General features: G+C 37.7%; 1 protein-coding gene across 2 annotated transcripts; it reads left to right on the forward strand.

Moving 5' to 3' along the window:
• The first annotated feature begins 301 nt into the window (after positions 1 to 301).
• Positions 302 to 4,899, forward strand: LOC134535840 (uncharacterized). 2 transcript variants are annotated; one of them, XM_063375165.1, is made up of 3 exons: positions 302 to 583; positions 3,545 to 3,682; positions 4,255 to 4,899. In XM_063375165.1, the coding sequence occupies exons 1-3, from the start codon at positions 440 to 442 to the stop codon at positions 4,375 to 4,377; spliced, it is 405 nt and encodes a 134-aa protein (XP_063231235.1). In that variant the 5' UTR covers positions 302 to 439; the 3' UTR covers positions 4,378 to 4,899. The 2 variants fall into 2 exon arrangements, with proteins under 2 accessions (XP_063231235.1, XP_063231234.1); XM_063375164.1 differs by having other exon boundaries at positions 309 to 583; positions 4,258 to 4,899.
• The last annotated feature ends 17,184 nt before the right edge of the window (positions 4,900 to 22,083 follow it).

The following is a 22,083-nucleotide window of genomic DNA, read 5'->3' on the forward strand; positions in this document are numbered from 1 at the left end:
CGAATTTAGTCTTAGACCATAGATGCCGACCTCCGTAGCGCAGTCTGATGCACACCGGCTTGCGGTGCGAGGGGTTCTGGGTTTGAGTCCCGGGTAAGGCATGGGTGTTAATTTACATACAGAGATTTGATTGGTAAGATATGATAAAAGCTTCGCATAAGGACACATTGCCCTATGGCCGTGGGCTTAAGGCTGTAGGCCACTAGCAAAAAAAAAAAAAAAAAAGATAGACCATAGATTGTCTAAGAATTTAGTCTGGTCTGCTATAATGTGTATCTCCCCTGTTACTGAAGTGTACACTATTTCGTGTTGATGTCTATTGCGAAAGGAGTGTAAACAAGTTTGTCTCAGGTGCGATGTTGTATTCAACTTGGTTTTGATATAATGCTTTGTTTGTTGAAGTGTACGTAAATTTTCATGAAAGTTTTTACTGAACACAATGGGAAGTACCGATAAAGGAATTATTACCGGGTTTATATGTAGACTTTGTTCTAAAGTGAATCGATACGTAATTCATATTTATGGTGAAAAGGGACAGAAAATGCAGTTGCCAGAGAAGATAAATGCTTACTTGCCGATCAGTGTAAGATTGTTTGACTTTTGTAAATATTTTTTACATATATCTTTACGATTCATTAATTTTAGAGTATATATGATGGTCTTGGCTTGCAAACACCTAAGCAAAGTAATGAGTTGGTGTAACAACACTAATGTAATGTCATGTTGCAGTGCTTTTGTTTCATTATGTTCAAGGTATTGCAACCTGGTAGATTATATTTATCCATGATGATAAAGATTTTTGTTAGTTTTAACTTTTTCGTAAGTGGAAAAAAAAACATGGAATAATCAGTGTGGTTTTCAAGAAGGGAAGAATTAGTATGCATCTCAATAACAAAATACTGTTGATGTAATGGTAAAGGTTCTGTATCACATATCTAGGTTTATCCCTTTATCTTAATGGCATGAACCTGTATACATTAATCCGGTGGTACACGATGCTTACTTGTTTAATTTAGTACAGCAAAAGATCATGGACATAACATTAAACTTGCAATGTAACAAAGAATTATAATTGTCAAATATATACACAAAACATTTCCACAAGACCTATCATAACTTGGGTAGATATTTACTTGGGCGGTATTTCCGAAAAAAAATGTTAAAAATCCGAAAATACCTTCATTATATGCTCTTCAACTTCCTCTTTTCATTAAAAGCGGCAGAGATTAGAAATTCCAAATACTTTAGGAGATATCGAATTTTTAAATTTCTTCATATGTAGTTGAGCGGTATTTGCGAAAAAAAATGTTAAAAATCCGAAAATAGCTTTATTATATGCTCTTCAACTTCCTCTTTTCATTAAAAGCGGCGGAGATTAGAAATTCCAAATACTTTAGGAAATATCGAATTTTTAAATTTCAGCACAAAACCAGCGCATTCCTGTGGCGTGCGTGCACCATTGTTTCTTGTTTACGTACGAGTATCTATTTTTTTTATTGGATAATGATGTCACGTGATTGTTCGTGATAGGCCAGAATTCAAATGAACTAATACGTGATTATTTAGTTCAATTATTGTTTAAAACGGTGTTTAATTACCGCCTCCAACTTAGGTGAGTTTTTAACGTTTCTAATTTTAAAGTCTTATTTGTTATTTTGATATTGTTGCGCAAGTAATAAGTAACAAAAAAATTTACGTGAGTTACTGTACATCCTTTGTTACGGGTTTGTTAGGTAAGGTCAGTTACATTATAAATAATTTATAACTAAAGAATAATTAAAATTAATTCACATTATTTTTAATATCACCTTAGTTTGAAAGTATTTATAATGTAACTGACCTGACCTAATCGACCATTTTAGTTTACTGTTCACTAACTGTCCGGGTTTGTTTGGTCAGGTCAGTTACATTATAAATATTTTAAAACTAAACAGCCATTAAAATTAATTCACTTAATAATTTTTAATGTCGGCTTAGTTTGAAAGTATTAATAATGTAACTGACCTGACCTAATCAACCATTTTATTAATTACGCATTCACGATTCACGTATTCACGTACAAACGGCAAAATAACAAAAATGGCGCCGCTGGAATGGTTCCACAGGTCTTGTATTGCAAAACTAAAAAATTCGATATCTCCTAAAGTATTTGGAATTTCTTATCTCCACCGCTTTTAATGAAAAGAGGAAGTTGAAGAGCATATGATAAAGGTATTTTCGGATTTTTAACATTTTTTTTTGCAAATACCGCTCAACTACATATGATGAAATTTAAAAATTCGATATCTCCTAAAGTATTTGGAATTTCTTACCTCCGCCACTTTTAATGAAAAGAGGAAGTTGAAGAGCATTAAATAAAGGTATTTTCGGATTTTTAACATTTTTTTTCGGAAATACCGCCCAAGTAAATATTTACCATAACTTGTTTGAATTGTGTTATTAGAGATTTTTGATAACCAGGATCTTTCGACATGTTAAATTTAAATCACTGGATCAATGTATACACAATCATGCCATCAGGATCAAGGGGATAAACTTGGATACGTGGTATGGACATCGTCCTCATGACGCATCGCCTGCCACGTGTTGGCAGAACTGCAGCAGAGCACATGCAGGTCGCATGCCCTGCCCTCACTCTTCTTCATACCCAACCAACCGATATCTTCAACATGGCAGCGCTTAAGTCATTGTCACCCCTTCATTCCTACAGGACAAGCACATAAATATGGGGGTTGTGGGCATGTAACAGTTTGACACTAAATACAAGTCTTAATGAAACTAACATTCTGGTATTTTCTTTTGTACAATATTCCTACTTCGAGACAAGTACATGATACTGAACTTGTATTGACGCGATAGTTAAATGATCCGGGAGACCAGTCTCTGTATGTGTAATCTATCTCAGTTTCTATGTCATTGTAGAATGGTCTGACAGGCCATCTCTAAGGCTGAGCATGTAGAAGGGTCATGTGCAAATAATTACCAATCTTATTATAGCTACCGTAGGACAAGACTTTTTACATCACCTAATGAACTAAATATTTACCTAATCAGAGAAAACAAATTTTTTACTTAAAATCACAATTGAAACACTTACAACACACCTCTTACCTAGCACAGCAAACAACATGCACAGAATAAAACTACAAATGACATATAAAACCATGAAAAACTAATTTCCTTTCTTGGCTTTATGGCAATAATTTTTTTATTATGAGTATTACTTACACACACGCACGCACACACTCTCCTTTGTCCGTATTCCCATTCGACCACTAGTGCATGCGTTGGAGTGGCATCGCCGCTGACACATTCTCCTCACTGTTCCCCCACCACATACCTAACTATTTCCCTCATGCGATTGGAATTTTCGTAACTGCTAGGAAATTGTAGCCCCCTCAGCAAAGAAGTTTCACTTCAAAAGTTAAAAGTTAAGTTAGTTTAAATGCAAGGTTGCAATAGTTTCCAGTTTTATATGTGGATCAGTAAGCTGTAATTGTACACGTTTGACAGTATTTCATATGCTTGTTTGCATTGCCTTCAGATCAGTGCGAATGATCAGCTGCCGAAGACAGTGTGTCTGCAATGCATAGACAGCTTGGAAGCTCACCATGAACTGATGGAGCAGTTCGCGTGGGCGCGGCAGCGGTTGGCAACATCAAAGACACTCGATGGGACCAAGGTAACCTTGAGATTCAAGTAGTGGCTTGTGGTTTTAGATCATTCTTCAAGATGTTTCAACTTTTGGGGAACACAGCGATAAAAAAAAAATTATTTTTTCTTTCAATAATATGCATTTTTTGTGGAGCGAGTTGTTATGTATTATAATCATTGTAATGCCAGTTTTCGTAGGGATTTGAAAACTTGAGATTACTTTTCACCGTGACTATTTTTAGTATATAAAATATATTCCAGGGTAGTTTCACCATCATAAAGTTTTGTTTGGCACACCAATACGTTTTGTATACACCCTAATGTTTACAAACGTGATTATACGGGTTTATGCTGCCACACGTGGGTCCACCATCTTTGTGTCACATTTTCATTCATGACTTCCGTTCCATTTTTACAAAATTACTTGTACGAAATACCATATACAGAGAGCTAAGTATGGTTCACCAACTATTTAATTAAAAAAAAAACCACGGGAATTAGTTTTGGTCAGGGATATCTATAAAAGCTAAGTAGGGACATGTGCTGCTGACAGAGTGTCGACTGGACTGTCCCAAGCTGTGGTTGGTTGCGTGTTCCCAGAAGAAGAGCGAGGCCAGGGCATGCGACCTGCACGTGCCCGGCTGCAGTTCTGCCAACACGTCAACATCCGTGGTGGGCGACGCGCTGTCGCCACCGTCGTCCTCATCACAAGTGCGGGAGTAGTGTGTGATCGGTGTGTTCGTGTCCAGCTGTATGTACTGCGTGTTCGAAGTGTTCTTCCTTTCGGTCATGTCGACAACTTTGTACATAAACTAGTTTTTACTTGCGTTCTTTATTGTACTACATCATTTTCTATGCTTGTAAGTGATACATGAAATGAGTTGTTTAGCTTAGATGTGTTCTTCAAATTTTTATGCAGTTTTCTTGTGTGTATTATATATTACTATTCATTTAATATAAAAGCTATATATTTTTAATAATTTTTATTTCCGATGTGTTTTGAAAGTAAAAACACCGGTTTGCAAAATTAAATGTCTCATGATATAATGTGTTTTTTTTTTTTTGTGTTTTTCGTTTGATGATTGTTAACTGGTGTGAATAATGTAAGTTTGAGTGTTTTGGCTAACTGTTTCCAACAAGTTCACATACTTGATGGTGTTAATATGATGGTACTGTTATGTATATTTGTTTGTGTAATATGCTAATAATATAACAATATAACCACTCTGTGTGTCTTAAAGTAAATTATTCGCCATAATCTTTGAATTCAACTATCATTTAAAATCAAAAATTTCCCAACTTTAAGTAGATTACAGTGGAATCTCAGTACTAAGTACTTACAGGGACCTCAAGTTTTTGTACTTAGTACTGAAAGTACTTAGTACTGAAACATACATACATATCATCTTTACAAAGAGAAAAAAAAAAATTAAAAAATACAAAAATAGCGATATTGTAAGATACATTATTTTTTAGCCAACATCTGACTTCAGTTTAAACATTGGTGTGTATGTATAATTTAAGTTTAGTTACTTTTAAAAAATGTGTTATTTCAGTTTGTTTTTGAGCTTGAATGATGCTCTGTTGAACTAAATGTTCTATCTCATATTATGTCTTCGCAACTGCGACTTGCTTTTTTCCTTTGTCTAGTTCTCTGAGTATTTCCACTTTTTCCTTAAGCGTGAATTGCTTTCGTTTCTTTTTATCTCCATTTATCTCATTTTGCAGCACAAATACAATGCGGTGTCTAAATAACGTAACCTGAAAATAAACTCAACAATAACAATAAAATATCCCGGCACAGACGTCAAACAGTATATTAGCGTAGCATAACACTATTGTCTAAATAATTAATACTACTCTCAAAATTCCATGTTTCAATGTATCGAATGGTGTTGTGTTGCTCACGTCGCATACTACGTATGGTATAATCTATGGTAGTGCGCGCAACTGTTTGTAACTTTGTTTTCAGGGTTTAGAGGTTAGATAATACGTTGTGGTGGTATTTGTGTATGTTTGTTCTACAACATTAATCATTTAGCTGGAAATTTATTTACCAGTTTAAGTAAATTTTGGTGTAGTAATGCCACGCTACGAGTAGAATTTATACGTTATAGTGAAAATATGATACTTTAAACTGAAACCATTTTGCATGGTGAAGATACGATTTTTGGCGGGGACTTAAAAAAAATACGTTAAAGTGAAATATACTTTATAATGAGGTACGTTGTACCGGTATTCTACTGTATATTCAATTTTAGATACACCTTTACTATGTAATGCAAAACCGATGTAAGCTTATTTAATTTATGTTCTTAACTTTCATGGTACCAAACCAAATAATTGTGTACAAGTTAAGTGTGCTTTAAAATATTCAAGTGCTTTCAACTTGACTAAGAATACGTAAATGTATTTATAGTGTTCTTAATCTCGCTTCAGTAAAATTAGTATTCTAAGCAAAACATTTTTTTCCATCCCATTCAATTCACATATTATCTTGCCTTGTCGTGCACTACAATTTTTTCATAATATGTTTAGTCAACAGATTCTTAAAACGATTTAACTTTTGATTAATAAAGATTTTCTTGTGAAAAGTGAAACGTTTTGTCAAGCTTGGCATGTTGGACTGATCTCCATCATGTTTTCTCTTTTTTTAATATTTTAAATATTAATCAGTCCTTCTTTCACTTCCAAGATCTTTTTTTGAAAAGGAACACCATTACACATTACAAGTCAAAATTTTATCGTTTCGTTATTTTTATTGCCTCATTTATTGAAAAGCGTAAATAGTAGAGCAAGTCATTGCTGTCATTAGGCCTAGCGTGGAGCAATCCAGTGCATTTTTTTTGTGTTTTTACTGGCTTTATTGTTAATCTTAATTCTGTATCTGCTTATCTATATATATAAAAATGAAACCCGGTTTCCTTGGTCAGGGCATCACGCGTGAACGGCTGGACCGATTTCACTAATTTTTTTTTTTGTTGTGTTTGTTATTGTCACGAGAAGGTTCTTATGAAAGAAAAAATTTAACGGAAAATTAGAAAATTTAAGAATACTGAACCACCATATATAAAATTATTTCCAAACTAACCCAACACTTTGTACAATATAAATATTTTTAAAGTAACCTTATGACATTCAGCTTTAAGCGTTTACAGTTTCCAGTGCGGCTTGCATTTGCAATGTCAATAAGTAAATCGCAAGGGCAGTCGCTAAGTGTATGTGGCATCAACCTAGAAAATCCATGTTTTTCACATGGCCAATTATATGTCGCCTGTTCCCGTGTCGGAAAACCATCAACATTATTTATTTACGCGCCAGAACATAAAACTGAAAATATAGTTTATCAAAAAGCATTAGAGTAGAGAGAAGCAGTGAGGGGTACAGAGACTATTAGTTGATTTATAGAGCGTGCGTGGTATTGAGCTCATTGTTTATTTAAAAATGCCAAGTTGTTCAATAGCAATTTGTAAAAACATTAGTGGAATTATTGAATCCTATGGAATAAACACTATTTTGACAATATATATTTTGTTTTTTATTTAATTAAATTAGTAAGGTCCTTTTCAGTTATAGTGATTCAAATTGAATAGGTACTCATACCTAAGATAGGTCAGCTATACAAAATAAAGTAGTGCATCATTGCTACGCTAAGGCGGTACGAAGTTCGCCGGGTCAGCTAGTTATATAATATTAAGGCTGTCTCTGGTACAGCGATTAGATGATAAATTTTACGTTAAAACATGTTTTCTACATCTACATCTTTTCAGATAAAAATTTCATACGTGGGTTGTTTTGCAGTTCTACAACAGAAATCATAGTACATTTTAATATTGTTGAAAAAAGATATCAGTAAATATTTTTTTATATTCAAGTGAATCTAAAACGCCATCTGTAAGAACAGGCTTTGAGATATACAAATATTCTGCTAGATATTTTTTCTTTTAAAGTAAAGATTAAAAAAGTCAGTGGTGGCATGATAACAGCACTAATGTATCTTTTCCTGAATAGAAAGAAAAATTTAGGGCTGCATGGCTGTGGTGGAAAGTAAAAATTCTGAAGACAAAACAAACAATTTTTTTTTTTTAAATTTTAATATCTTTTCATCTACTTCCACCAAAAATATTTTGTGCCATAATGTGCTTTGAAAAAACCTTCAATTTTTTGTTTAAAAACTGATCAAGTGATGCTATTATTTTGGATTTAAGAAATATGTTAATTTTTTAACTACATAAAATTGAGGTAAAATGTCTACTTCCACAGCTTTAAAATGTGGGTAAACAAATAGTATTACATGGAACATTAGGTTAGGTAATCATTAAATTAAAAAAAGTTTATTTTCATGTTCATGTGAATATTAAGTAGTCAAGGCCAAATTGTTGGTTACAGTTGGCTAACTGTGAAATAAATTACAGCTTATAATAAACATAGTGCCCTACATTTTAAAGTGAATTGTTTGAGTGCGTAGGCGTAAGCTGTAAAAAAATGGCTTCGTTGGGGAAAAAAACCCATGTCCACGTGGCACCACAGGAAAATGTTCAATTGAAAATGTAAATTAATTTTAAAAGTTAGCAGCAAAACTTAATTTATTTGCACCACTGGTTACTCCTGCAATAATTACTCAATTCGTGACTTCCATGAGAACTTCAGTGCAATGGAAGTATTCCCCTTCCCCCCCCCCCCCCCTCCCTATTTTTTGCTTCTCTAGGAAGAACATAATAAACAAGTTGTATTAAATTATTTATTTTTATAGGTGGATGTCTTGCGAGAACAATGATACCCTATAAGTGCATGCATGACCTCACTTGATGCGTGATGAGATGGCGGGAGGTTTGCCCCGTCAGACAAGGCTGCTTGTGCGACCAGTCCAAATGATGCCGTTCGTCTGACAGCTAGCAACTACGGGAATAATGTCAATTTTTTGTTATTGCAGAGTTTAAAACCTAAATGACTTCAAATTACATGGTGTATATTTCACGCAGTGTTATCTCGCACACTGAGAGTGTGGCAGACCTCACCGCCGCTATTTCCGGACAGCTGGAGGAATGTCTGCCTCAAAGTGGTGTGGGTATGTACGTGTGTGGGTGCTCAGAGACAACACCAAGTGCTGAATCTCAAATACCAGTTACTATTCAAAGGGCCATCAACCTTGGGCTGATAGGTAACACAAGCAGGCTGGTGGTTTCTCAAACAATTTCTCATGTACATATCTCCCAAAACAGGCCCTTTTTCGGAGAGGGTCGTTTTTCCTAGTGGTCATAAAATTGGGATTAGGCCTATTATTATTATTACTACCACCATTTACAGCAATGCATTTTTTAATATTTCACACTGAGGAATTAGAATATATAATGAATATTAACTCTTAAGGAAATCGTCACATCACTTCCATAGTTAATAAACATGGTGTCATTTTCACTGTCTGCAAAAGTTAATGTAGTATTTTTATTTTCACTATTCATGTTCTGTATGGTGATACCTTTGTGGAAATGTAAGATAACTACATATTTGACTTTAAAGTTATTCCAATTACTTTGAAAATTTTATTGTTAAATTCGAAAATATTTGACCATCAAAATCAACTACTATTCACACACCACTATAAATGTGTTTACATATATTTGTGTGGTGAAATATTTGTATTTATTATTTGCATTAGGTTTTCTTTTATATATATATATAACTAGATATTGCCAAAGGGAATTTATAAAATGGAATAACATTTATTAGTGCCATAAAGGATGGCGGTTGGAACGAGAGGCCTTACGGACACGGTTACAGTTAAAGAAGTGGACAGTGGAGTGGGGAGTTATGTCTTTTTACACTAATGATTACTCTGTAAACTATTTACACCAAATACAATATACCAGTACATTCTGTTCATCTGTTGCAATCAAACATTATAAATCTATATATATAAAAATTTAGCTTCCGTATGTATTTGGCCGCAAAACTCGGAAAGTATACGATGGTTTGGATTGAAATTTTTACAGAACATTGCATCTTAACAGAAGAGTGTTTATATGAAATAAAAGTTTGGGAAAATCCACCGGAAAAGTCGGAAAAAAAAGTTTCTATAACTAAATATCATGGTCACCCAACTTAGTTGTGACCACGCTCGACGATGCTGTACCATATTGTCGAAGTTCAAGCACATCAGGCTACTCGACCATTGTGCCTTGACGACTATAATTTACACAAATATGTATATATATATATATATATATATTTCAAGAAAGAATAAAAAACTTTATTTAATTTGAAAGTATATTCTTTCGACTCTATTGATAAAAATACGTTTAAATTAAAAAATAGATTTCGTACAATACATTTGAAAATTAAATAATTCTTATCTTATAGCTTATATCTTATATATTGCTATTATAATTTGTTATAATCACGTACGTTGTTATGATAATTGTTCGTCCAGGAAAATACACCGAGACTCCTTCAAGAACAAAATATAGTATATAATATAATACTATCATACAAGCTGTGGCCAACCAATCCGGTGGATTGTACTTTTTGGATGCTCCAGGTGGAACTGGAAAAACATTCTTAATTTCCTTAATCCTTGCTACGATCCGTTCAAATGGCCATATTGCATTAGCTCTTGCTTCCTCGGGTATTGCTGCAACATTAATGGAAGGAGGTAGAACAGCGCATTCAGCTCTTAAACTATCACTAAACATGCAATGCACAGAAAGTCCAACATGTAACATTTCAAAAACATCAGGAATGGGAAAAGTTCTTCAGACGTGCAAAATCATTGTATGGGATGAGTGTACAATGGCTCACAAAAAGTCATTGGAAGCATTAGACCATACACTGAAATATTTGCGAAATAATCCAGATCCATTTGGGGGAGTGTTGGTGTTACTATCCGGTGATTTCAGGCAAACGCTCCCAGTGATACCTCGCTCAACACCTGCTGATGAATTGCATGCCTGCTTAAAATATTCAAATTTTTGGAGCACAGTAAAAAAATGCATTTAACCACGAATATGCGAGTTAAACTTCAGAACGATCCAACAGCAGTCATATTTTCAAGACAATTAATTGAAGTTGGTAACGGCACTGTACCTACAAATCCAGAAACAGGAAAAATCAGCTTATCATCTGATTTATGCAACATCGTAGATTCAAAAGAGGAATTAGTAGACAAGGTATTCCAAAACATTGAAACAAAATTCAAAAATCATGCATGGTTGAGCGAAAGAGCCATTCTAGCGGCTAAAAATGTTGACGTACACGATATGAACAATAGTATTATAAACAGAATCGAAGGTGAAACAATGACATACAAATCTATTGATTCAGTAGTGCACCAAAATGAAGCAGTGAACTTTCCAACGGAATTTCTCAATTCACTCGATGTTCCAGGATTACCACCACATATTTTGAATTTGAAAATTGGTGTGCCAATTATATTGCTTCGAAATATCTGTCAGCCTAAATTATGTAATGGTACACGATTAGTAGTTAAAAAATTAATGGATAATCTTATTGAAGCAACAATTTTGATTGGACTTCATAAAGGTGAAGACGTATTACTTCCACGAATGCCACTTATTCCGACAGATATGGCGTTCGAGTTCAAACGACTTCAATTTCCAATACGCCTTGTGTTCGCTATGACCATCAATAAAGCACAAGGACAATCTTTGCAAGTGTGCGGTTTGAATTTAGAAAATGAATGCTTCTCTCATGGACAGTTATATGTCGGGTGCTCCAGAGTCGGTAAACCATCTGATCTATATGTTTATGCAAAAAATGGGAAAACAAGGAATGTAGTCCTTCCATTAGCTTTACAATAAAAATATTTAAGCTAAACACATTTTTATTTCTTCTATTACATTCCACAGCCATGCACAGTAAAATATTAAATTAAACAATGAATTAATATTAAACTGTGCCACAGCAAAGCGTGGCCGGGTTTAGCTAGTAGATAATAAAGAACGTCTCTATGCAACAAATTAGATGTGAGAGAAGAGGCGGCTTAACTTTAAGATTTTTGACAGTAGGCCTACACACTGTTTGGTGAAAAGCATATCAAGGGATTGGCTTACACACTAATATATTTCAATTGATACACCCATGACAAATACAAGGGTTTAATTTATCATCCCTAGTTAGTACTACGTATAAAGTTATTCAGGGGACCGCTTACAAACTTGCAACCTATTTTCATCTGACAACACGGCCTGAGTTCTTGAGCCAGGGTTTCTACTCAGGCACTCTGTCAAACACTAAAAATTAATATTTTAAATTATAAGCTGTTTCTATATTTCTGAATTAAATTCATCATCATGATACAACCTAAGAAACTTAAAAATTTTTATTTTATCCTGTTTGTAGATTAAACTTAGTTGATGCTGGAAAACTACACAAACAGCTACACATGATTTTAACTCATGTGACCTTTAGGTCGATGATGGACTGTGGAAAAATAGAGCAGTGTTTTACAAACTAACCCCTTCCCCTCCTAAAAAAAAAAATAGAAAAGATTGGAAGTTACTTGCAAGAATAATATTTAAATATAAATTTATATTATTTTTGTTTTAACTAATCACCTTATCATTGAGTAAAATATTTAGGTTCTTCCTAAAGTAGGAATTTGAAAGTGTAAATAAACTACATGCAATATTTTTCCCAGCCGCCCACGAATGGTGGATGGGTGACCTGCCGCTTGCCCAACCATGCTCTGCTGCAGCATGATGAGGACAGGGCTGGGACCCGGACTTTAATTAAGGGCAAGGAGGTACAACGTCAAATTGAAGTGCATACCGTTCATGTTTCCTATAATTCCTTTTGCAGGCTTGCATCATCATAGCTGAAACAAACCAATTCTTGTACCTGGAAAAGAAAGGGATGTATTGCTCCGCATGCGAATTCGTAAGAATCAACGACCCAAAAGTGAAGAAACATCTTTGTTTTAAAAACTATAGTGGTCCTAGCACAATAATGTAAATAATAATAATAATAATTGTAGAAAAGTATCTACATGAGTATTGAGCAGCATGGGTTAAAATACAATTTTTAAATTGATGACTGAGATTTGAGTGTTCCAGAATAAAGCCGTGAGTTTGTTATGGAAGGGATGTCATTAGGTAAGTTGAGTGTGTAAACCACATTGTAAAAAACTATCAAAACTGTTTGCCTAATTTTTCAAGAAATATGGCATTTCCACCACCTGCGCTAAGTTTGCTTGACTCAAGAACAGTAAGACTAAAATCCGGTGCTAGAAAAGCAACCGAAAATTCTGGAAAATCTGCTATTGGCACATCTGTCTTTCAACTGAAACAGGACATAAAATGTGGTCTTTGCCATTTACTTGGTTGTCATGTAAACTGTTGGAAGAATACTACTGTGAAGAAAAAATACCACGATGAAAATTTTGTGCCATTGATGAAAGAGTCAGGGATTTTGGACTCCATTGGAAAGGCTCTTGAACCCATGAAAGCTGATAGACTCGTACTGAACAAAACTACAAATCAGGCTGAGTGACATATGAGTATGGTTAACTTTGCTAAAAGAGGCTCTAATCACGCACGCTGTATTGGGAGCTGAACTGGCCCATGTCATTGGTCCTAGTTGGCATTTAAACCCATGGCATGGAAAATAAAATTTAGTAAAAATTCAGGAAAGCCCTTGAAAATAGTTTTTTTAAAGAGAGAAATGCAGCTCAGTTTGCTGTCTCCAGTACGAAGATGGCCCTCCAAAGAAAAAAAAGACAACCAAACAATAGTTCTGGCCCTGACGAACTTTATAAATAAATGAAGTTAATCCTCTTAAACTTGAACCGTGATGCCACAACATTACAGCATATTCATGAGTTGGAAAGAACACTAAATTGTGGGATGCTCGTATGAACAGACTTACAGCATCTAATTTTGGTTCTGTGGTAAGATGAACACAAACATCTTGAATTAAAATCAATTTTGTATCACATTTAACTTAATTCCAAAGCCGTTCAATTTGGAAAAGTCAACGTAAATGTGGCTAAGAATATGTTGAAATCTGAAGTGTGGCTTTTTTGTATATCCACACTTTCCAATTCTCAGAGCATTCCCGGATGGACTAATAGCAGATGATGGTCAACTTATTTTCAGCCGGGTACAATTAAGAAATTTCAAGAACAAAAAAAATGTGTCTAGAAGAAAAACTTGGACAGCTGCATCTAAAGAAAACACACACTTTTTTTAATTTTATATGAATAGGTAATGACTTCCATATAGAAAGAATTTTGTTCGGCAAAGAAATTTGGAGGACATTAATGCTTCCAAAAGTAAAATATTTTTTTAAGAATGCTTACTTCGATAGATAGTACATCCATTAATTGCACAAGGACTAAAGATGCGAGAGCCTAACTATAAAGAAAAAAGAAACACAAAAGAAAAGCATCAAAGGGGTAGCTTAAGCCATTGTTTCAAAAAATTCCAGTTTCATGCATTTGTTCTATTTTCAAGTGTCATATGATCATACTAGCAATACTTTTTTTTTTATATGTACCTATTTTTTTCAAAAAGTAATTTTGTGTGTATCATAGCATTCAAAGTGTTTGGACTTGTAAATATTGTGGGTTAATTTAGTGTATAGTGTTAGAAACATTTGAATTTTGAACTTCCCATGCTGCTTGCTAGCAGCGCCAAGTTTTCAAGTCGGCTGCCTGCCGAGGTGGGTAGCCCTGCAGCTTCCGGCAATGAAGCAACAGTTGTTCAACCATCATGGCGGTAAGTTGTGCTATTGTGCACGCTTGCTGCCAATTGAGTTGTTCGCGATTGAATCGTTATTGTTTAGTTTTATATGGATTTTACAGTCTCTTATGTCTCTAGACAAAACAAAAAGTGTTAGAAAGACAAAGACTATAATTTCTCTGTTTAAAAACATATGACATGTTAGTTTCAATCTTGAATGTTTTACTATGTGTTTCATATACGTAAATTTTTAAATGGTAAAAATTTTATATTAATTTTTAAATGATATCATTTCAACAGTATCATAAAATTTCATGCATACAAACTATCTTTGAAAATTCTTTGTGAAATTACAGGTAAAAAATTTTTGGTCAGAGTATCATTGTGTAGTAAAGTGTATAATTTTGATTTTGAATAGTGTATTTTCATGTACATTAGGAAGTATTTTAGTACATAAAATTTAAAGTGCTTATGAATTTTCGAATGAGGGTGTATTGTGTATATATTTTTTAAATTTATTAGATATATGAAATCTGGAATTTTTTTCCTTCAATGAAATTTTTTTTCTTCAGTTTATGCTAGGCATTATACACAATCATACCTGGGCCAAGATATTAAATCAGGACCTCTAGCAATACAAGCCAAAATGCAGTATATACTTTAAATTAAATTGGTAACTAGTTTACAAATTGACGTCGTCCGGGACTGCAGCCCCTTTGAGCCCGATATGACACCGCCAAACCACCGTCTCAGTTCAAACCTCCCGCTCGTGCGTGCGTGTGTGCGTGTGTTTCTAGCCCGGCAAGAGGGCGCTTAGATGCAGTGCGCCGCACCCCTAAATATATTAATTAACATTGTAACCTTTTTCTTTCCGCCCCAAACAGTGTAACGATGACTATGCATGTAAGTGTTTTTAATTAATAACTTCATGATCTTTTAGTGTTTTATAAGTCCAAGCACGAACACGGACGCTCCCTAGCGGGCGACGGAGGAACTAGCATGGAACTCATTCGAACCCTGTTTTATGTTTATAAGTAATTATTACAGACAGTCTGGACATGGAAGTAATTTAATAATTATTGTAAAATTAGTTATGTATTTTCTATAGTGACCCGGGGCACGCTACAGCTAAATTGTAACGGTAATTGTGTTCGGTGCGAAGGGCGCCATGTTGCCACCTGCAAACCATGAGCTCACCCCAGTCTTTCTCTCCCGCCGGCCGAGGGCGGACGTGTCTCTGCCTTGAGGCGGCCACGTGCGTGGTCAGCCTCCTCTAATCTGATTCGTGCCTCGGGCGTTTTCTCAGTTGTATCAGTGAAGAAGCGTGTAAGGACGTAAACCGTGAGTAGAATAAAAACCAATTAACTGTGTTACGTGTTTTTGTGTTCGGGGGGCCACGTGGGTTCCTAACCTGGCCGGCGGCGTGTGGGACGCCCTGAGAGCCCACTGCGGATTAGAAGCGTGCCCGACGCTGAGAGCGGGCTTAGGTAGGGACAGGAGCTGCGAGTAACATCTAGAGGGCTAATATCTCGCCACACACGGGCCACGTAATGCCCTGGGTTAGAGTCTTCAGCCGGGTCCACGTGCCCACTCACGTGGTGGCGCCCATTAATTCCTTCCGATATTCGCATCTCAACACCGGTACGCCCTCAAAATCAAGCACAAATTGCAGCACAAGTTACCGTAGTTGACAATTGTTTTAATATTAGAAAAAGTATGTAAAAAAATGTGCACAGCATGCGAAGAGCGCGGCTCCCGGTGGAGTGAAGCTGCCAGGCTGGCGTAACGGCAGGCAAGGAGGCAGGTAGCCATGTACTGTGACAGCGTGTGACTGAGTTGGCAACCTCGTGTGAGGGATGAGCCTAGCCCAGGCCAAGCGCTCCACGTTTAAGATACTCGAGTTCTCTACTGGCTCTTGTAGATATTAACAGAAATAAGGTGTGTAGCACATATCAGCCGTGATTTGACTGAAGTGAAAAGTAACCATTTTTTTATGTGTGAGCTTGGCTACAATAAAATTTTTCAACTAATTAAATTTTTTTTTGAATGTTTTATGTGTTTCAAGATATACATTGATATAAATTGTTGGAAAGAAATTATTCAGAATTTATATTAAGTGGAATTTTGATATTTTTAAGATTAGGTACTATTTTATTTTGAAACCTTTTGGTTTTAAATAAGTAGGAATAGTGCAGAGTTTGAAAATGTATGCTTTATTACTGTTCCGTGACTACGGAAGTTAAAGAATTCACCCGAAAATTGGTGAATTCTAGCAGCGCCCAGCACCAACTTGTGTCTAGGCGGCCATCTTAATTTTTACTGTCCTTTGTTGGATACACAAGCAAGGAGAAAGTTTTGTCCGCACACAACCAACAACAAAAAGAAAAACACTGTTACATGTCCATGCTCCGAGCACAAACAAATGAGAAACATATACAAAGGGTCCTTTTTTAAAAGTCACTGAACATCCCGCCCACCTTGAAATAAATATTTCAACTTAGTCTTGGGGTAAGGGGCACAGCTTCACTAACGGTCGAGTAAAAAGTCCCTGGAGTGTACGGAGTTGTGCCACACGTACCACCCCATCAGGACCTGGAAAAGTTTTTATCACTCGTCCAAGTCTCCAACGAAGTGGAGGCAAGTTAGGGTCTTGAATCAACACTAGTGTGTTGGGTTGCACATTCAAGCCAGCTTGATTCCACTTCCCCCGCACCTGCAGCTGATGCAAATAATCTTTATGCCATCGCTGCCAGAAGCATTGGTGAGCTTGTTGCAAAAGATGCCATCTTGAAAGCCGATTCATAGGCACCGAAGTCACATCCTCTTCAGGTAAGATTTGAGGAGGGCCCAGAGTGAGGAAATGACTTGGTGTCAGCGCTGTCAGGTCACTCGGGTCTGTTGACAATGGGGTCAGCGGCCGTGAATTCAATATGGCCTCAACTTGGGTGAGGACTGTATAAAACTCCTCATACGTCAACAGCTGACTGCCAATCACCTTACTCAAATGAGCCTTGACAGACTTCACCCCTGCCTCCCACAGTCCTCCAAAATGAGGTGCGCCTGGTGGATTGAAGTGCCATTGAATTCCATGGCTGCCCAAGGCATGAGTGATAATATTGTTGTTGGTTTTATCTCCAAGGAAGGACTGCAAAGCCTTCAGCTGATGATTAGCACCAACAAAATTTGTTCCACAGTCACTGAAGATGTCTGTGCAAGAACCACGTCGGGCCACAAATCTACGAAATGCAGCTATAAACGCTTCGGTAGATAAATCGGACACCAATTCAAGATGTAGAGCCTTGGTGGTAAAACACACAAACAAACAAATATACGCACGAAATGTCCGTGGTTTTCGGGTCCGAGCCATTGTTATGGTAAATGGTCCAGCAGTCAACTCCAGTTTTTAGGAATGGTTTGGCCTGTGTGATTCTTTCAGCTGGCAGGTTACCCATCTTAGGAATTACTGGGCTTGGCCTGACACGGAAACAGATTACACACCTATGCAGTTGCTGCCTGATAACATCCTTGCCATTCACAACCCAGAAGTCTTGCTGCAGGACAGAAAGCAAATGTTGAGGGCCTGGGTGCAGCAAGTCCTTGTGTAGCTGATCGATGATCAGTTCTGTCAAGCGACACCGTTTTGGAAGCAAGATAGGATGTTTTTGGCTATACGGCAAGTCCGATGCCTGGAGCCTACCACCAACTCTGAATATGCCATTTGAATCTACGAAAGGGTTCAATTTCTTCAAGGAGATTGAGCATTGACCTTTTTCCACAGCCAAGAGTTCAGTAGCGAACTCAACAGCCTGGGTCCTCCTGACCCACACCAAGAGTGCTGCTTGAAGCTCGCTCACCTGAAGAGCACCACTTCTTTTCTCCTTGTGAGAACTTCTCATGTTTATAAAGCGCAAACAGTAGGCTGTTATCTGTTTGATTTTCGTGAGGGATGAAAACTGATGAAGCAGCGATAGGTCTCCGTCTGTGAGTGCGCCGACAAAGGGTTCAGCAGGCTGATTACGCTGTTCAGTTATCAACTCTGCATTATCGAGAGATGACGTCTAACTGAAATGTGGCCATGTGGTTTGTCCCTCACGCAACCATGATGGGCCTGTCCACCAAAACGTATGGTTGACCAGCTGTGAGGGCAGAAGACCTCTGGAGGCGCAGTCTGCCGGATTATCAGCCGAAGGAACATGATGCCACTACTCAGGTGAAGTGTTTGTTTGAATTTCTCCCACACGATTTGCCACAAATGATTTCCATCTATGAGACTATGACCGTATCCAAGCTAGGGTGACAGTGGAATCTGTCCAGGTGTAAATGTTCTTAAAATTTAGAGATGAAAGAACACCCACAATATAACGCAGAAGTTTTGAGAGTAAATCAGCTCCACAAAGTTTGAGACAAGGTAAGGTAACCCTTTTGGTTGGTGCTACCTTGGACCGACCCATCAGCAGATGTACTTAGGGTACGAAGATATACTACAGCAGCATATCCTAACTCTGAACTGTCAGAGAAACCATGAAGTTCGAGCAATGAGTCTCGCGCACCTACAAGAGGTCCCCTGGGTATAGTAACTTCCTCCACTAAAGACAGCTCCTCCTTGAAACGAGTCCACTTCACCTCTAATCTGGTAGGCAGGTTGTCATCCCAGTCAACACCTTCTAACCATAACTCTTGTATCATTGATTTTGCCAATAACAACAGAGGTGATAGCCAACCTAGTGGATCAAATATTCTTGCCACATCAGATAGAATGCCCCTCTTAGTGCAGCTGCTGCTCATGGAGTGTACATAGTACGAAAAAGTATCTAACCTAGCATTCCAATGAAGACCAAGTACCTTCAGACTTGAATTCCCTTCAGTGTCAAACAAATGAGCAATAGGTTGTTGTAGTTGAGATGGTGGCAGTTGGGCAAGAAACTCTGAACTGTTGCTGGCAAACTTGCGGAGATTGAAGCCACCAGACTTGAGAAGACCAACTAGTTCCTGTTGCAATTGTACAGCTGCCTGCAGTGTATCTGCACCAGTCACTACGTCATCCACATAGGTGTCAGCCACAAGGACACTTGCTGCATGAGGGTACCTTGGTTTCACATCTTCCGCAAGTTGGTGAAATGTTCGAATGGCAAGAAACGGTGCTGCGGAGACACCATATGTTACGGTTTTCAGCCGATATTCCTGGATTGGGTCCCTTAAGTTGGAGCGTCAAAGGATTCTGTGATAGTCCTGTTGCTGTGGATCCAGTAGAATTTGTCTGTACATTTGCTGGACATCAGCAAGCGAAGAATAAGGTTACTTATGTCGCCCTGTAACTTCTTTCCTGGTAGCAAGGTGTCACTTAAGGACAGTCCAGATGACGTCTTTGCCGATGCATCAAAAACAACACGAAGTTTTGTGGTGGTGCTGTCAGGTTTTAAGACACAGTGGTGAGAGATGTAGGTAGTAACCCAGTCTCACGTTTTGTTCTGCTTCAGCCACTAGTTCCATGTGACCCTCTGTAATGTAATCCTTCATGAAGTTTTCGTACTGAGACTTGAGCTCTGGTTGGCGAAATAATCTCTGTTCTAAATTTCCCCAGCACCTTAGTGCTTGAGATTTTGACTCTCCCAGTTCTGGGGCCATAGTTTTGAATGGCAACTTGACTGTATAGCGGCCATCAGCTCCTCTCTTATGAGTAGTTCTGAAGATCTCTTCACACTTAACTTCTTCCGGTGTTTCAGGGATCACATCTGGAAATTCTTCGAGTTCCCAAAACTTCTTCATGGTATCTTCCAGTGGCACAAGTGAAGCATGAAAACATGTTGATAATCCAGACACTGGAGACCCAGACATCGATTCGATTTTTCCCATGACCAACCACCCAAAAATGGAATCCAATGCTGTTGGAGAGCCAGGAATGCCTTCGACACGACCACCAGTTAACAAAAGAGGGAAAATTTCGGCTCCAAGCAACATTTCAATTGGACCAGGTGTTCCAAAGTGGGGATCTGCCATTCTCAGATTCGAGAGATGTTTCCACTGCCCAGAAAAAAGATGTGTATTAGGCAACTTCTCACTTATTTTGTTTAGGACCAAAGTGTCAAGGGTGAATACTCTAGCATCATCATCGATGGGTAGTATCTGGCAAGAGGCAGTTCCTCTCACAGATGTGACAGACACACCGGAAAGACCCTGAATCAATCGTGAACACTTGTGTCGAGGCAAGCCTAACTTCTGAAGGCACTGGCTTGTAATGAAATTAGCTTGACTTCCCGAATCCAGCAGCACTCTACACTTCTGATTGTTGCCACTAGCATCTCTAACACCAACAGTGGCTGTTGCCAACAAAACACACGATGGACCAGTACTGGTCAAAGCTGACGTGGGAGGTTGTTCAGGGATATCATCAGTCAACTGCACCTCTGTACTTAGCTCATTGTTTTTCTCCAAGTTTTGGCTGGATAATGCTGAGTCTTCAAAATGTAACAAGGTATTATGACGTGATCCACAAGTTCTGCAGTTGGTCTTTGAATAGCAATCCTTGGCCTTATGAAACTGCCGCAGGCAGTTTATACACACCTTCAGCTGTTTCGCAAATTCAAATCGCTGCTTAGGGGAGGCTTCCACAAATTTGGAACACTGAGACAATGAGTGATGGTCTCCACACAGCATACATTGCTGAGACCTTTTCTCCCCTGAATGACCTAGAAATGAATGTGTGGAGTGAGGCCCCGAAGATCTCCAGTTGGGTTGTTGTTGGCTTGGTTTGTAAACAGCCTTCAGTTTTTGTCCACTTCCCAAAGACTCCAACAATCGTTGTCGACCTTCCAAAAAGATGATAAATTGTTCCAGTGTTGGTATCTGTGCTGGGTCTGTTAGTGTCAACTCCCAGTCTCGTCTAAGAGTCGAATCCAATTTCCTCTCTAATACCTAGATAGAGTAACAGGGGATCCCAAGTATTCACAGATATGCTGAATACCTTGAGGGCAGCAACATTTTCCTGGATAGCTGATAACAGCTGTACTAGGGTAGATGAACTTCCAGTGACAGATGGGGCATTGACTAATGCCTCAATGTGGCGATTAATAATGAGCATCTTATTATTGTATCGCCGTTGGAGAAGCTTCCATGCAATCTCAAAGTTATCCTCTGTTAGAGGGAGGGACTGTATTAAAGACAAGGGTTCTGCTTCCAATGACAGCTTCAGATAAGAGAGTCGTTCCACATTCGTGAGTTGCTTCTGTTTTGCAACTAAGGTCTCAAACAGGTTGGAGAATGTTTGCCATGACTTGATATCACCACTGAATGATGGCAATTTAATGGCTGGAAGGTGCACTCTAGGTGAGTCATGAAAAGTGGATGATGAAGCATGTGATGAGCTGGGTAATGGTATCCTTGCAAAGGAATCAGAGATTAACCTTATCTTGTAGTATAAATCATCAAATGTATCCAACCTTTTATTATGCTCCTCTGAATCAAAGTCAGTGATCTGCCCTGAACTGGTGGCAATTAGGAGATGGTCCTCCTCAAAGCCCTTCCGTATTTGATCCAAGTCCCTGCAGGTGGCCTCCAATAGCCTCTGTTGAGATGGATCAGATGCAGCCTTCTCTGCAAGGGTTGATGCTCTTTGCAGACGATTTTCTGACCGCGCAAGCCTGAGGTAAACAGCTGTCAAGTCTGTCATTTTTTTTTTGGTTCCTCTGTTCCGTGTTGACCTTGAACTCAATCCTCCCTACCGCCCCTCCGCCGC

Source organism: Bacillus rossius, chromosome 10 (assembly GCF_032445375.1).
Source record: "Bacillus rossius redtenbacheri isolate Brsri chromosome 10, Brsri_v3, whole genome shotgun sequence".
In the NCBI taxonomy this organism is placed as follows: domain Eukaryota; kingdom Metazoa; phylum Arthropoda; class Insecta; order Phasmatodea; family Bacillidae; genus Bacillus; species Bacillus rossius.